Here is a 14,027-nt window from a genome sequence, read left to right on the forward strand (position 1 = left end):
GTAGATGTTTTTCTATTGTCACATGATATATATCATCATATCGCACAGCCCTATTTTTAAGTATCTGGAGTTTGTTGACCCAGAAAACTGTATCTCCACCCAACATGAAGGGTCAGTTCACCCAAATTACAAAGAACATACAGTATTTTGTTAGTGACATGCATAAGGCTATGTTGGTTTTAGTTACCCAGATTTAGAGATACACCCCCAGAATAACTGAAAACATCTTTGTGGTTTTACAAGGGCGGAAACAAGGTGGCCTATTTCACGTGACCACGGGTGGGTTACATTACAAAAACAAGTTGATAGGCTGACATTAGCATTTTCTGGGGAATAGAGTAGTAAAGGTGGTTCCTGAGCCAGCAAAGCTTTCTACTGAGCACTCACAGGAAAACTGTGTGCTCTGCAGTGTGTGTGTGTATGTGTGTTGGGAAGGGCTATGTTTTCCCGGAAGGTATTTTATTTCAGTTGCCTACACAGATACATGATGATGATACATGTTGTTCCTAATAGGCTGACACCAACTTCAATTAATCACCCCATCAATCAATCAAACTTTATTTGAATAGCAACTTTCATACAGGTTAATGCAATTCAAAGTGCTTCATAGACGACTGACAGAACAAGTGTAGACGGTAAACAGTAAAATAATTTGAGACTAATTCACAAGAGAAATAATAATTATAAACATGCAATAAAATAAAATTAATTTAAAAGTTGTAATAATAAGTGAAATAAAATTTGGATTAAAAACTAGATAACTGATTTTTTTAAAACAAAGACAATAAAAATCAATATAATAAAATAAAAGATAAAATCCAATTTTACAACACAAATAAAATCAAATAAGTAAATAATGTCTATAAATCATTCTTAATCAAAAGCCAGGCTAAAGAGCTTTTTATTGAAACAAGTTTATCAGCACATTGTGTGTAGAATTTGAGCCTACAATCACAACACGCCAGGGGGACTAAGGGTTGTAATAATAATTAAAATAAAAAAATTAAAAAAACTTAAATAAAGTTCATGTAAAGCTTACAGTGGTCATACGTTTTAAAAGCTTTTTTGTTTGGCCATTCAGATAGTGAACAAACGTATTGTTTGATATGGACAATCAGCTCTTAAAAGTGTTTTTTTTTTTTGCTTAAGAATTTGGATTTGTGAATATAATATTTTGTCAACTTTGTAATAGAGAGAGAGATTCCTGTCAAAAGTTCAAACATGGTAAACGCTAGGTTAGATCAGCTGGAGCGACGAACTCTCGCGATATTAGGGTTAAGGTTAGGGTTAGTTTAGGTTAGGAAATTAAAGTTATAGTTAAAATCTCGCGTAGTTTCGCAAATCGTCCGGTTGATTCAGTTTATCGCCAACCTTAAAACATGTCATCGTTTACGTGTCTTTTACAACATGATTTTCACCCACACTGATAACAAGTTTCCCTTAATTGTCCAAATGGAAACTCCCTGCGTCACATCCTGTCAGCTGTCGCTTCCGGATGCGGTGAAACAGCGGAGAAGTAGGAAAACACCGCACTTACATGGATTCATTTAAATGACGAGACGCTGCCCGTAAAGTCAAGAGGAGACGCCAACGACGTTCTTGGATTCATGGAGTCAAATACACACGCTGGAGTCTGTGTTTTAACGGGGCTTTTTTGCGTCGTATATCCGCGAATGTGCGTTGTTTTTACTGAGTAGCCGTGTTTATGTCTTCTTGCTAGCTTAAGCCAGCGCAGAGCTAGCTGGTACGCGCAGACAAGTAGCTCCTATCTCCGGTCAAATGCAACTTGTCACCGGCGTTATTCTTTATATATCGCTCATTCTTACAGGAGGGAACAATATAGTAGGTGTTTAATTGCAGCTGAGAAGGAGTTCAGACTTTGCTTTGGTTATTTAGAGGTGAAGATTGCTTTGGAAACGCTTCTTCTTCACTGTCAACACAAGTAAAAAAAAACAGAAGAAACTAATTCCGTTTTATTAAAATATCCAAGGCACGTTTGGGGGGGAAAGCATATCGTTTTAAATTACTCGTTTATCTCTCAACAAGTGGACAAAATGGATGTGATCTGGACTTCAGGCACCACACAGAAAACCAAGCACATACTTTGTAAATAACACTACTTTTTCCTCCTTCCTCTGCTGACAGGGCAATTTACAGTCTCCTGTGTGTGAATGTGGCTTTCATTTTGAAGTGGAGGAAGTCCTCTTTGTTTTATTTTTGTTTCAGCACAACTTATTTTTAGCTTACACTAAGCCCTTCAGATCAACAGGTAGGTCTACTTTTGTTATATGCTGTATGTTTGGAGGGATGTTATGTAGGGCTCCATCCAGTTAATATTCTTATAGTGACTAATCTGTTAAATATTTGCACTATAACATTTTGAGAGAATGAGTAATATTTACTGGTGTTTTCCCAGAGCTTAAGGTGAAGTCCTAAAAATCGTTTATTGAGGTTTACCAACAGCCAAAACATAATCAGTTTATAAATGACATGATGAAGAAGAAACTCTTCTTATATGTGATGCTGTATATTGCCTAATCTGACTGGAGCTGCACCTATTAGTCGATTAATCAAATAGTTGTCAACTATTAAATTGATCACCAACTATTGGAGTTATTTGAGTTTTCTCTGATTCCAGCTTCTCAATTGTGAATATTTTCTGGTTTCTTTGGTCCTCTATGACAGTGAACTGAATATCTTTGGGTTGTGGACTGTTAGTCAGGACAAAGCAAGACATCGGGCTCTGGGAAACATGGATCACCATTTTCTGACATTTTATAGACCAAACAACTAATCGATAAATCGAGAAAATAATCGACAAATCACGATTTTCATATTGAAAATAATCGTTAGTTGCTGCCTTAAATCTGACAATTTCTTTTAACTAATTGATTGATCATTTGATACATGAAACATCACAAAATAGTGGTAAATGCTCATCATGATTGCCCAGAGAGCAAGGGGGCGGCTTCAGATCTCTCTTTTTGTTGTCCAAAATCCAAAGGTATTTCATTTCACTGCACTGTAAGACAAAAAGCAGGAGATACTCACATTTGAAAATCAGAACCATCAAATATTTTCCATTTTTACTTGGAAAAATGACTTGAAAATGCCTGATTATCAAAATATTTACCAGTTGATTTTCTGCAGATCAATTAAGCGATTAAGCGACTAATCATTTCAACTCTGATAACCAGCAAATATTACCTGATTAATAGATAATCAAGATGTAGCCATATATTGATCATTTAAAATCCTTGCATGCGCTAAACTTGCTGTCGTAGAAACATTTTCATCATCATTGTTGCTGCACTCCGACTGCGCGCATTGTACATTGCATTGTAATAAGTATCTCATTGTGTTACACTGGGATGATGTGGATACATCAGCACACTGATCCTCTTGTCCTCCTCTTACACAGTGAAGGATGAATGGCCTCTCTCTCAGTGAGCTCTGCTGCCTGTTCTGCTGCCCACCCTGCCCCAGCCGCATTGCAGCCAAGCTCGCCTTCCTGCCCCCCGAGCCCACATACACCTTCCTCCCAGACCCGGAGGCAGGCCCCAATGTGCCAGGGGGAACAGGAACTTCCAACCTGCGGACGCGCAGCGGCGCATCAGTCGCCGGAGGCGCAGGGGCCGGGGCTGTGGAGGGAAGATGGAAGCTCCACCTGACAGAGCGAGCAGAGTTTCAGTACTCCCAGAGAGAGCTGGACACAACCGAGGTGTTCCTCACTCGATCCAACCGAGGGAACAGAGTCGGCTGCATGTATATTCGCTGTGTTCCGAATGCTAGGTGGGTTTACCTTTTTTTTGAGTAGTTTCACACCACAGCTTGCTTGACTTTTCTTTGTCATTTTATGACGGTGTGTCACACTTCCCTAGAAGCGTTTCCACACCCTCTTGTCCGTCTTATCCACTCACATCCAGGTCTACTTCCTTGACTTGTCTCCCTGTTGACTCAGCTGACTCAAAGATTTTCTCTTCCTGCTTTTTCAGTGGATCACTGCTATCCATTTTTTCTTTTACTCTTTAAAAGTCATTCTGTTTCCTCCTTTCTTTTAGTCTAGTCATACAGGTTTGTAGTAACTGGAACGTTGAGTTTCTCCTGCATTTGGTAATTCTTGTTTATGATAGCTGTCATAATAAGAGTGTCACCGCCAGTAGCAAGATATCAGTTTTATGTGAGTCAGAGACAAAACATTTTTAGCTATCTGGGTGTCACTGAGTTTATTGGCAGTGATTGTTTTATACGAAGGGATCATTGGGCCTAAAAAGAATTTTATGTGCTGAGATGTAAAAGTATTTAACTTCAGTTCGATGCCCATCCTGCTGCGCTGTGCCGCTGCTGATTAATTCACCAAATCGATTAAAAAGAAATGGACAGGCTTGTGTTACAGTCTGTGTGCCTTGTATTAATGTCGATCTAGTATTACACAAAAATGAATCCAAACTGGACCTGATATGGCAGAGTCATTGTTGTGCCACCTTCTGAGTGATAAGGCCAAGAGCAAAGCCGCAGGTTATACGGCTTCATAAACAAAACCACTGAGGGAGGATCTCAAAACTGTCAGTGTGTAGAAGAAGTATCAGATTACTCCAGGTAGCACAATATGCATTCATGAATAAAAGCTAAGTGCAGGTATACACAGAGTTTATAGTGGATACTCTGCTTCTCAGGTTGTACAAAATGTCTAGAAGTAAGAGTCATTTGACATGGGGCCATCTCAGTAAACTAATCTGCCATTATGCAGCATTTGTAGACGTCAAGTTTAAGTAACCTCACTGTGTTTGTCAGCAGGTTGTTGGTGGTTTCATTTAGTGTAGAGTTACTCCTGTAGATGGATAAAAAATGGGTTGATTTTAATTATGTTCAGTTTAGTTTGTTTCTTTGTTTGGGTGTTATTGTTAATCCTTCCTGTGATGCATTCAATTGGCTTTACTTAAATAGACTTTCCAGGCATGTGCTTTCCAGGCACGTGCTTTTGAATAAAGCCTCGACTAAAGATGTTGATCGTTTACACAAATGGAAACATGCAGCTTTTTTATTTTGGCTACAATATAAAAATGTTGGTCTTAGCAATGAATAAGGATACCATGAAAAACAGGTGTCTCCTGTAACTATGAGAATCAACACTAAAAAATAAAAAGGATAAACATCTATATGAAACACGTCTCCATCTCTGTTGGTTCATGTTCTAACCTCACTTTTGTCTTCACATCCTCTCAGGTTTACAGTGCTCTTCTCCCACGGTAATGCAGTCGACCTGGGCCAGATGAGCAGTTTCTACATCGGCCTCGGCACTCGCATCAACTGCAACATCTTTTCCTACGACTACTCAGGATACGGTGTCAGCACTGGCAAGCCCACTGAGAAGAATCTCTATGCAGATATAGATGCTGCTTGGCACGCCCTGCGCACCCGGTATGTTAGGAATTAATTGACCCATATGTGTCCTTCAAGGGTTGATTTTTCGCCCTGTGCATCGCTGTGTTACGACAGGATTTGTTTAGCTGAGCGTCAAATCAAACTCGGGGTTATAACGTCATCGTGTTATGGCTACAACTTGTGGGAGTACTAAGAAAAAGCAAGACGAAGTGAAAAATGAGGATGAAGATGCAAAGAAGGGGTGAATCAAGGTGGCAGAGCTGTGATGAAGAGCAGAGCAGAGTTGAGACAGATGCTGTGGGAATAAAAAAAAAAAGTGAGATGGATGGATGGGCAGAGGGAAGGCTGGGAGGGGTTACATGTCTCAAGGACATTGTGGTGTGATAAAGTGTCTCATTAGTGAAAGCGGAGCTGCCTTAATGCGACTGTTGCTCTGGGAAGACATGACACTGCAGAGCATTGACTAAAGGTTGCTTGGTGTGAATTTACTTTGTGTTAGCAGTCACTCTTCCCTCTGTAATTTCACCATATTTATTAAAAAATCTTTTCATGTTTAATGGAAGTTTTCAACATCCTTCCTCTTAAGATGAAAGCACCACAAATAAATTATTTTTCTCCTAGAAGGTTAAATGAAATTTATTCTTCCAAACTGAACAGACTGAAGAAATTCTACAGTGGTCAGTCAGTTTATTAAGTACATATTTGATTGTAAGTTTGATAACTATTTAATCTTTTAAGTAAAATTATCAAACATTTATAAATTACTGCTTCAAAATTCTGGTTATTTTGTTGACTTGGGTGCACAAAAAATCATCAAAGGATGAATCAGTAATGAAAGTAAATATATTGTTATAGTTGCAGCCCAAAACATGCTGAAGTTTTATTTTTGTTTGTTTGTTTATGTGTTGTACTTTGCATGCTACGGTTGTCCTGAATCATATAATGTTATCTCTGTGTTTCTGGTTTTAACCAGGTATGGCATCAGCCCAGAGAACATCATCCTGTATGGACAGAGCATTGGTACAGTTCCCACTGTAGACCTGGCATCACGGTATGAGTGCGCTGCTGTGGTCCTTCACTCACCTTTAACATCAGGCATGAGAGTGGCCTTTCCTGACACGAAGAAAACCTACTGCTTCGACGCTTTCCCCAAGTAAGTCTCTGACTGGTGATTGTCTTTCAACATTTCATTCTCTATTTGTTCTTTTCAAACCCGTCTCTCTGTCTTTATCAGCCTGCCCTCTGCTGTGAAATGTTTGACATTTCCCTAGATTTTATTGTTCAGATGCAAATTAAGATCATATTAACAGAATTTGTGTTTTAATGTGTTGTATAATTAATATAGTTCACAAATATATCATGGCTGTTAGAATCCAATTTTTATAAGATAAATCTTACAAATAGAGATACTTATAAGAATGAAATCTGTACACTCCCTGTTTCATAAAACCCTTAAATAAGGTATCTTATTATGTTATGTTGTCATGTTAATATAATACACACATACATTGCACAGACAATTTGGCTTCCAGTTGGCATTTCCACATAATTACAGATGTGTCAGCAGAAAAGCATACTTGCCACTGTCAGTTGTTAAAATTGATTCTTATCCAAGATAAACATCTGCGCCAAAAGAACAGCTCTAGTGTCTTTCCTTAGAGTCTGTAGGTATTATTTTTATTTTCATAGAGGTGAGAGGGCCAACTTCTGTAATATTTCAGAGAGGAACTCAGACGTCTGTGTTATCTTGCAGGAGTGATCTCGCTGCACAGAGATCATTCTCATCCGCAACCTTTTCAGAAATGATATTCTTCCGTATAGCTGCAGTTCCAATTCGTGTCATTTTCCACAGAGACTTTCTGTGCGTCATTCACACATAATAATGTCAGATGTAATAACCATCAACCCCTCACACCAATATTTACCAAAACCTCTTATATAAGTCTGTCTAATATTGGTGAATAGATCCAGAGCGTAACCAGCACAGACAGCAGAGTTGTGTGATCAACAGATTCTGTCATGTTTTAATTTAATTTAATGTGTACTTTAATAGATCTCAATCTACCTCCAAGAAAGACAGTTAATCACCATCATCTAAGCAAAATCCTTGGATATTTACCTTTGCCAAAATTACATATTAGAATTATGTGTTATCAGTCTACTGCAACACATTTGAATATAGATCCTGTGACATGAAGTAGTGGTATTACATAATACAGGTGGTTGGTTGTATGTTTTGTCACAGATTATTTTAATGTCTTGAATTCAGTTACAACCTCTGAGATTTGCTTCCACACATTTGTGTGCGATTGTAATGTGGGTGTCGACTGTAATGTGTCGTTACTGTGTTTTTTTATTTTTAATCTTTGGATACAAATCAGTTCTCTTGGCTGGACATTAACGACTTAGAATAAAACTATCAGTAGCGAGGCTCTATCCCTTCTGCTCTTGTTTCCAGGTTAGTTTTACTGCTTGAGTCTGATAAGGTTTAATAGCAGCCAATGCCGGTCTTAATGTAGAAACTAGTCCCAGATGGTACATGTAGGTGAAGAGCAGAGGTGGAAGGAAACCAAGGAATGTCTCACCGTGTCTGTAGTGAGCCGAGAAAACCTCCAGTGTTCGTAGGTTGTTGTAGCTCAGAGTGGGCAGCTGGCATCCCTCCTTTCTCTATATCTATCTGTCTTTCTCTGCTGGTTTCCACATGAAGTGTGTCTGTATTCCATGGAATGACTTTGTTGTACTTTTAAGAGAAGACCTTTTGTGTGCTTCACTTTTGTAGCTGAGATAAGTTAGCAAAAGTATATCTCGTTTGGCAATGAATACAATCGTTTCTATCAGGATAATCTATAGACAAATCTCGAGACTCGACTTTGTTATCTGTACTCTCCACAAACATCAAAACTATGTTGCAGAGATTGGTGAGGCAGCTCTGATGTAACCTTCATCTGCACATATTATCATTTATCTGTAACTGACTAATCAGTAGTGGGCTGCTGTTCATGCTGTGTTTGCTAAATGAAAATAACACTGAAATATTCAGCTCCTTTCAAAGCAATAAACATGTTTTATAGCCTATAATGATTATGTTAGCAGTCTAGACAAAAATGCAGTTTCCGTGATCCATTAAGCTTTTATTTAATCTATAACAAAATATTTTAGACTGTTTTTTTTCAGAACATTTTTTATGACCTGATCCACAGAGCAAGTGCTTTATGACTATTGAACTGTCCAGTCTGCTTTCAGAACTGTTTTATAGGGGCGGGGAACTAAATATGGATACATAAATTATCGATATCTCTAAAATGTGACCTCCTTATTTTCCTTCATTCTCCCTTTTCCCCTTTTTTAGCATTGAGAAAGTGTCCAAAATCACGTCTCCGGTGCTCATCATCCACGGGACGGAGGACGAGGTCATCGACTTCTCGCACGGCCTGGCTCTGTTCGAGCGCTGCCCCAAAGCCGTGGAGCCCCTCTGGGTGGAAGGAGCGGGACACAACGACATCGAATTGTACAGCCAGTATCTGGAACGCCTGCGCCGCTTCATAGGACAGGAGTTGGCAGCACAGCACGCCTGACCTTCACATTTTTACAGCTAGCATCGGCATCAGCATCATTATTACCGAGCCTCGACTCTCTGTGTCCAGAACAGAAACGTCTCCGAGATTAATCTTTACCCTTCCCCAACCTACCTTTTGCTCTAAGGTCTTCGGGGGGGAACAGTTTGCCTTGAATGGACCCTGAGGAAAAGGGGCTGTGTGTTCATGAACATCAGATGTGCGTTAGTGTGAAAGACTTTTGTCACACACTGCATTCAGACTGTTGTTTAGACAGCAAATATATTCCTATACTGTGCAATAATAAGGACATTGTCCACAGGAAAAGGTCTTGTGTTGAAATTGAATGAAAAGGAGATTGAACAGAACAACAAACTGATAATTTAGTCATGTAGGTTGATTACAGTGTGGTCCAGACAGCAAGTTTTTTCCAGCCTACTCGTGTGTTTCAGTTCATTCCTGCTGTTCAATCCATGATTAATGGATAATGATGAGTGCACATGAAGCTCATGAATTATTAGAGGACTCTCTTATATATGTTGGGGAATATTTTGGTTTTCTAATAACCTTTTAAAAAAAAAAAAAAAAAAAAAAAATGGCAACCATGTTCTCCACATTGAGTCACCAGTTTTTCTTAGACACACTTGTACAATCTAATGCAACCCAGTACTAAAGTGTTTTATGAAGCTTATAAAGTTCAATAAATCAATTATATGATGATTTTCTAGTAAGTGGTAGTTGTGTATCGGACTGCATTATATTCAGAATTATTTCTAATATGTATGTAAAAGGAATGGATAAAACTGGTGAAAAATGAAAATGACACACACATAGAGATGACTTTAAATTTTCTGTTGTTAATTTTGTTCTTTACTGTACTGAACATTTTGCTCAGGTAACCCTGTAAGACATTAGGGTCAGTGTGTTCCACACTTGTGTCTTTTTTTGTTTTGTATGCATTTAACTAAATCTCCTCAGATCCTTTGAGATTTCTCCTTTTTAAGATTGAAACATCCAGTGTGAGAGCTTGTTTTTTAATCTTTGATTTTTAACCAGGTCATGAATCAAACTATGACCCCGAAACTGAGGTACAGACCGAACCTTGTGTTTGGTGAGCCGTTACACATCTAGGTTTTTACTTTAGTTTGAACTGAGTGTCCATACCGTCTTCAGTCTGTGCCGCAGTGATGGAGCGGGACTAGCTGCGTTTTAAAAAAAAAAAAAAAGGAGCAACGTTTTAAGAGCCTGAAAAAAGAAAATACGTCCTGCTCCGTCACTTAGTGGAATGTCTGAGAGTGTTTTCGCCCCGTCTCTTTTGTTTTAGTCTTGTTCGTCGTGTTTATGTCTCGCACCAGTGGGTCACAGCTGTCAGGGAAGCTCCTATTTCCCTCAGTGTCTGGAACAACAACACTAAAATTAAACAGGCTTTGGTTTTCTACCTCCAGCCTGTTTTTATTTCTCTCTGTCTGTCTTTGAATCTGTCTGACAGCCGTCTTACTCATTTGCGGTCCATGTTGACAGGCAAGTTTGTCAATTCAGGGCATGATTGAAAACCTGACTATATAATCGCATATTTTATGATTGTTGGCAAAAAAGAATTCTGATTGATCTGCTTCACATTCTGACTGTCCCACCCTCCTACAGACAAGCACAGGAACAGATGTTTTTATACCACACAGCACTATGGTTCCTTATCTGTTTGACAGTTTTAACAGCATTAGGAAAGAGCACAGTAACACAGTGTTGTTATTTATCGTCCAACATGATGACAATGCTATTCCACTACGATTCTGTGCTATTGGTAACAATTGACACCAAATAGGCTGTGTGTCTGTTCCCTCGCTGGTTTACCGTCTTTACAACAACTGCCATTTATCCGTACATGCATACAAGTCTCATGTTATAGTTAAGTATTTTTACTCCTTTTTGAAAATAACTTCTTGATAACACTTGGTAACACTATTGATTTTGCTACACAGTGAGTGTGGTGCAGTACTTCTTACAGCTGCTGGTGTGATTTTTTTTTTTTGGTAAAAATGTCTCAAACGTTGTATTGCTATTGTGGATTACTGATATTTTTGCGCTGATTGTTTGGGGGAAATATCACTTATCAATATCAATCGTCCCCTTTTGCTGCATTTGCCATCTTGTTTCTGTCACAGTATTGTGATCGTATGCTAAAAGAAGTGGTACAAGATTATATCAGCTGGCTGCCCTGTTCAAGTGACTCATAAGATAAATAGTAATCAATCCCTTCATTTTTACGACCTCTTTCAGCCTCGCAGCACTCCAACACGACAAAATCCCGACATTCTCTTATTAATAGTCTGTTTTGGCAACCAGACATAAAGTGCAGTCTAAAGTGTTCTTCTTAAAGGTGCAACGTTCAAGAAGTTTGAAGCAGTCCCCAAAAACTGTTTCCATGGCTAAAATTGTCAAGGATTTATGTGTTTTTAACTAAATGAGTTCATTATTTGAACCTTTTGAGTGTTGCGCCATTAAACTTCTAAGTTGAAGCTGAGATTAAGACTGTTCTGTTTGTTTGCTTTGGAAGAGAAGTCAGGATTTTCAGGCTTTCTTGTGTATGTATAAACCAAAGTTAAACTATTTTTTAGCGCTTTACCCAGTGTACCCAATGTTTATGTCGGTATCTTGATAACCAAAGGCAAATATGTTCAAATGCAAGTTCTTTTATTTATGTATGTGGTTGGTCTGATGTTTTTCCACTATACATTTGGATACAAATGACATGTAAATTTGTCAGATTGCTAAATACTTATGATTCATCATATCATCTGCTTTCAAATATATGCAGGAACACAGTCTGAACAGCATAAATTAACCGAGTTTTGTGTGTGCGTGTGTGTGTGTGTGTGTGTGTGTGTTTTAAGCTGTTTATAATTTATCATCTGTGGAGGAGTACAACTAAGCAATACCGCAAAGCAGTGTGTGTTTTGATATGTTTAGAAAAAAAGTGTGTGGGATGATAAAAGAACAATAACAGAAGCTTCAAGCAGACACTTGATAAGTTTTTTAAAAATGAAATTCTTATTCAAATGTTTGGATCTTTGGTCAGAATTGGTATAACGCAACTATGTCTCATTCTTGTCATCGCACATTGTTATTCCTTGTTCATTATACTAATTTTTAGTTTTTAAAGATATTGTCTTTTTTTTTTCCAAGAATGAAAAGAGATAAGAAGTTAATAAAACATAATCAGAAATTTATCATTAATATGACTCTTTCCCTCTTTTCTTAGAGAGATTTCTTTCAACCAGGTGTCATTTTGCAGTGAAATGAGCTCTAATGAGCAAGAGAAAAGCCTTTCAGCAGGAATCAGCGTTACGTGTGTCTCATTCACTCCACGATTTTCCACTCACCGCAGCTCTGGCACTCAATGAATAAAGATCTGCCTGTGGTGAAAGGCCTCAGAGGGCTGCACGAGACAGATCCAAGAAAAGGCTCGAGTGAATAATTAGCTGATGAGTAAACGAGTCTTTAATTGCCCGGTGTGTTTTCTTTCTCCTCTGTAGAGCTGTGTGTTGGGACAGGCTTGTTTTCATCTGTGCCAAAAAAAGGTTCAAATGATGTGTTTTAATTAAACCAGTACAAGGATTCATGTCTGTCCCAGCCTCCCCTCACTGTCTAGTCTGCCACCATGTTGGATTGTGGGAAAAAGGGGGACAGATGGATCGTAAGCTGCGCCTCTCTGCAGACACATACACACACACACACACACACACACACACACACACACACAAACGCAGACGTGCTTGTGCCAGCTCTTTTTCAAGGGACGACATAAACAATCTGGTGTCCCACTCAAATGCTCTTACGGATTAAAAGCAGCTGCGGCGGCACATCCCCCCCTGCGTAAAGCAAAGTTAGTGCAGCCTGACCTGCTGCATCAACCACAGCCACCACCCCTCCAACACACAAATGCACCGACTTTCACACAGCCCTGAGCATAAAAAGCTCTTTTATGTTAACCAAAGGGTTGTGGATGTGCTTGTTCTCAACAACAGGAGACTTAAAACAAGACTAGAGAGCTGGCTCTGAATGTGAGAACTGAGAAATGTGCTGAATATTTGACTAATTTTTTCATGTCGAGAAAGAGCTATTATCTTCGTCATCCATGGGAATGAGTGTGAAGTTGTAAGAGACTATGAGTGTTATTCAGCAGGGCAAATGTCACAAAGAGCGTGCATCAGATGCCAACACGGCATTGCTTGAGGGAAGAGTATGAAGGGCCTGTACAAGTGGACGAGGGGAACAAAAGGCTACCAGGAGCAAAGTGCAAACAAACAACAAAGTGCTGCAGATTTGCATTATCACTGGATGGATGTTGTCACTCTGTGTTAACTGGTGGCCTGAATTTTTCAGGTTTCCATTACCCAATGACCTGACTGTGACACATGGCTGCAGATGACCTGTAAAGACTGTGATGCTTGCTTGGAAAATAATGTACATCATCTACTATGAGAAAATAATGTAAATATGAACACAGAGTAGGGAAAAAGTCATGATTTTGCAAGTCAAAGGTCTCAACTCATGGCACTACATGTCCTAATCTTTTAAGTTTTCAGTATTTTACATGTCATTATATGTTCTTAGCCAAATTTATTGTCATTCAAATGTTTAACAGCAGAGTCATTTATTAATAAAAGAAATAAATTTGGATGAATCATTTGCCAAACTTTATGTCAACTAACGATAGCCTTATCTGTTTTAGGACATGCACTAAAATGTGGCAATATTTTGTTTGTTCCAAGGCATTAAACTTCGAAACTTCTCTCTGTCTCTATAAAATTTAAACAGTGCTGAAATAATACTCAGTTTCAACATTCTTCCATATGGATGAGGATACTGGAATGTAAACCATCAGCTCTATACTGCATGTCTTGGCTGACATTTGTTTAGGTTTAGCAGTCACTTAACATATCTGAAATTGTGTGTGTATGGCCTCTAGGAGAGAACAAAAGTTGGCTCTTAAACGGCCCCCAAGCTCATCTGATACAGACCTGATAACAACTAGTAATCATAGTTATCAGTTAGGTATATGTGTACATCTGCAGCCCAGGGAGCTCA

The 14,027-nt window shown here is 38.7% G+C and overlaps 1 protein-coding gene across 3 annotated transcripts; it reads left to right on the forward strand.

Moving 5' to 3' along the window:
- The first annotated feature begins 1,360 nt into the window (after positions 1-1,360).
- abhd17ab (abhydrolase domain containing 17A, depalmitoylase b) lies at positions 1,361-10,149 on the forward strand. Of its 3 annotated transcripts, none has more exons than XM_044361443.1 (6): positions 1,361-2,106; positions 2,227-2,269; positions 3,422-3,792; positions 5,227-5,421; positions 6,359-6,538; positions 8,735-10,149. In XM_044361443.1, the coding sequence occupies exons 3-6, from the start codon at positions 3,428-3,430 to the stop codon at positions 8,958-8,960; spliced, it is 966 nt and encodes a 321-aa protein (XP_044217378.1). In that variant the 5' UTR covers positions 1,361-2,106; positions 2,227-2,269; positions 3,422-3,427; the 3' UTR covers positions 8,961-10,149. The 3 variants fall into 3 exon arrangements, with proteins under 3 accessions (XP_044217378.1, XP_044217377.1, XP_044217379.1); XM_044361442.1 differs by having other exon boundaries at positions 1,361-1,675; positions 2,146-2,269; XM_044361444.1 differs by having other exon boundaries at positions 1,361-1,675.
- Positions 10,150-14,027: the final 3,878 nt, after the last annotated feature.

This window comes from Thunnus albacares, chromosome 9 (assembly GCF_914725855.1).
Source record: "Thunnus albacares chromosome 9, fThuAlb1.1, whole genome shotgun sequence".
Lineage (NCBI taxonomy): Eukaryota > Metazoa > Chordata > Actinopteri > Scombriformes > Scombridae > Thunnus > Thunnus albacares.

Coding starts and splice junctions, on each gene's coding strand:
- abhd17ab (XM_044361443.1), top strand. CDS start 3,428: ATGAATGGCCTCTCTCTCAGTGAGCTCTGCTGCCTGTTCTGCTGCCCA. Junction 3,793..5,226: donor CGCTGTGTTCCGAATGCTAG/GTGGGTTTACCT, acceptor ACATCCTCTCAG/GTTTACAGTGCTCTTCTCCC. Junction 6,539..8,734: donor TGCTTCGACGCTTTCCCCAA/GTAAGTCTCTGA, acceptor CCCCTTTTTTAG/CATTGAGAAAGTGTCCAAAA.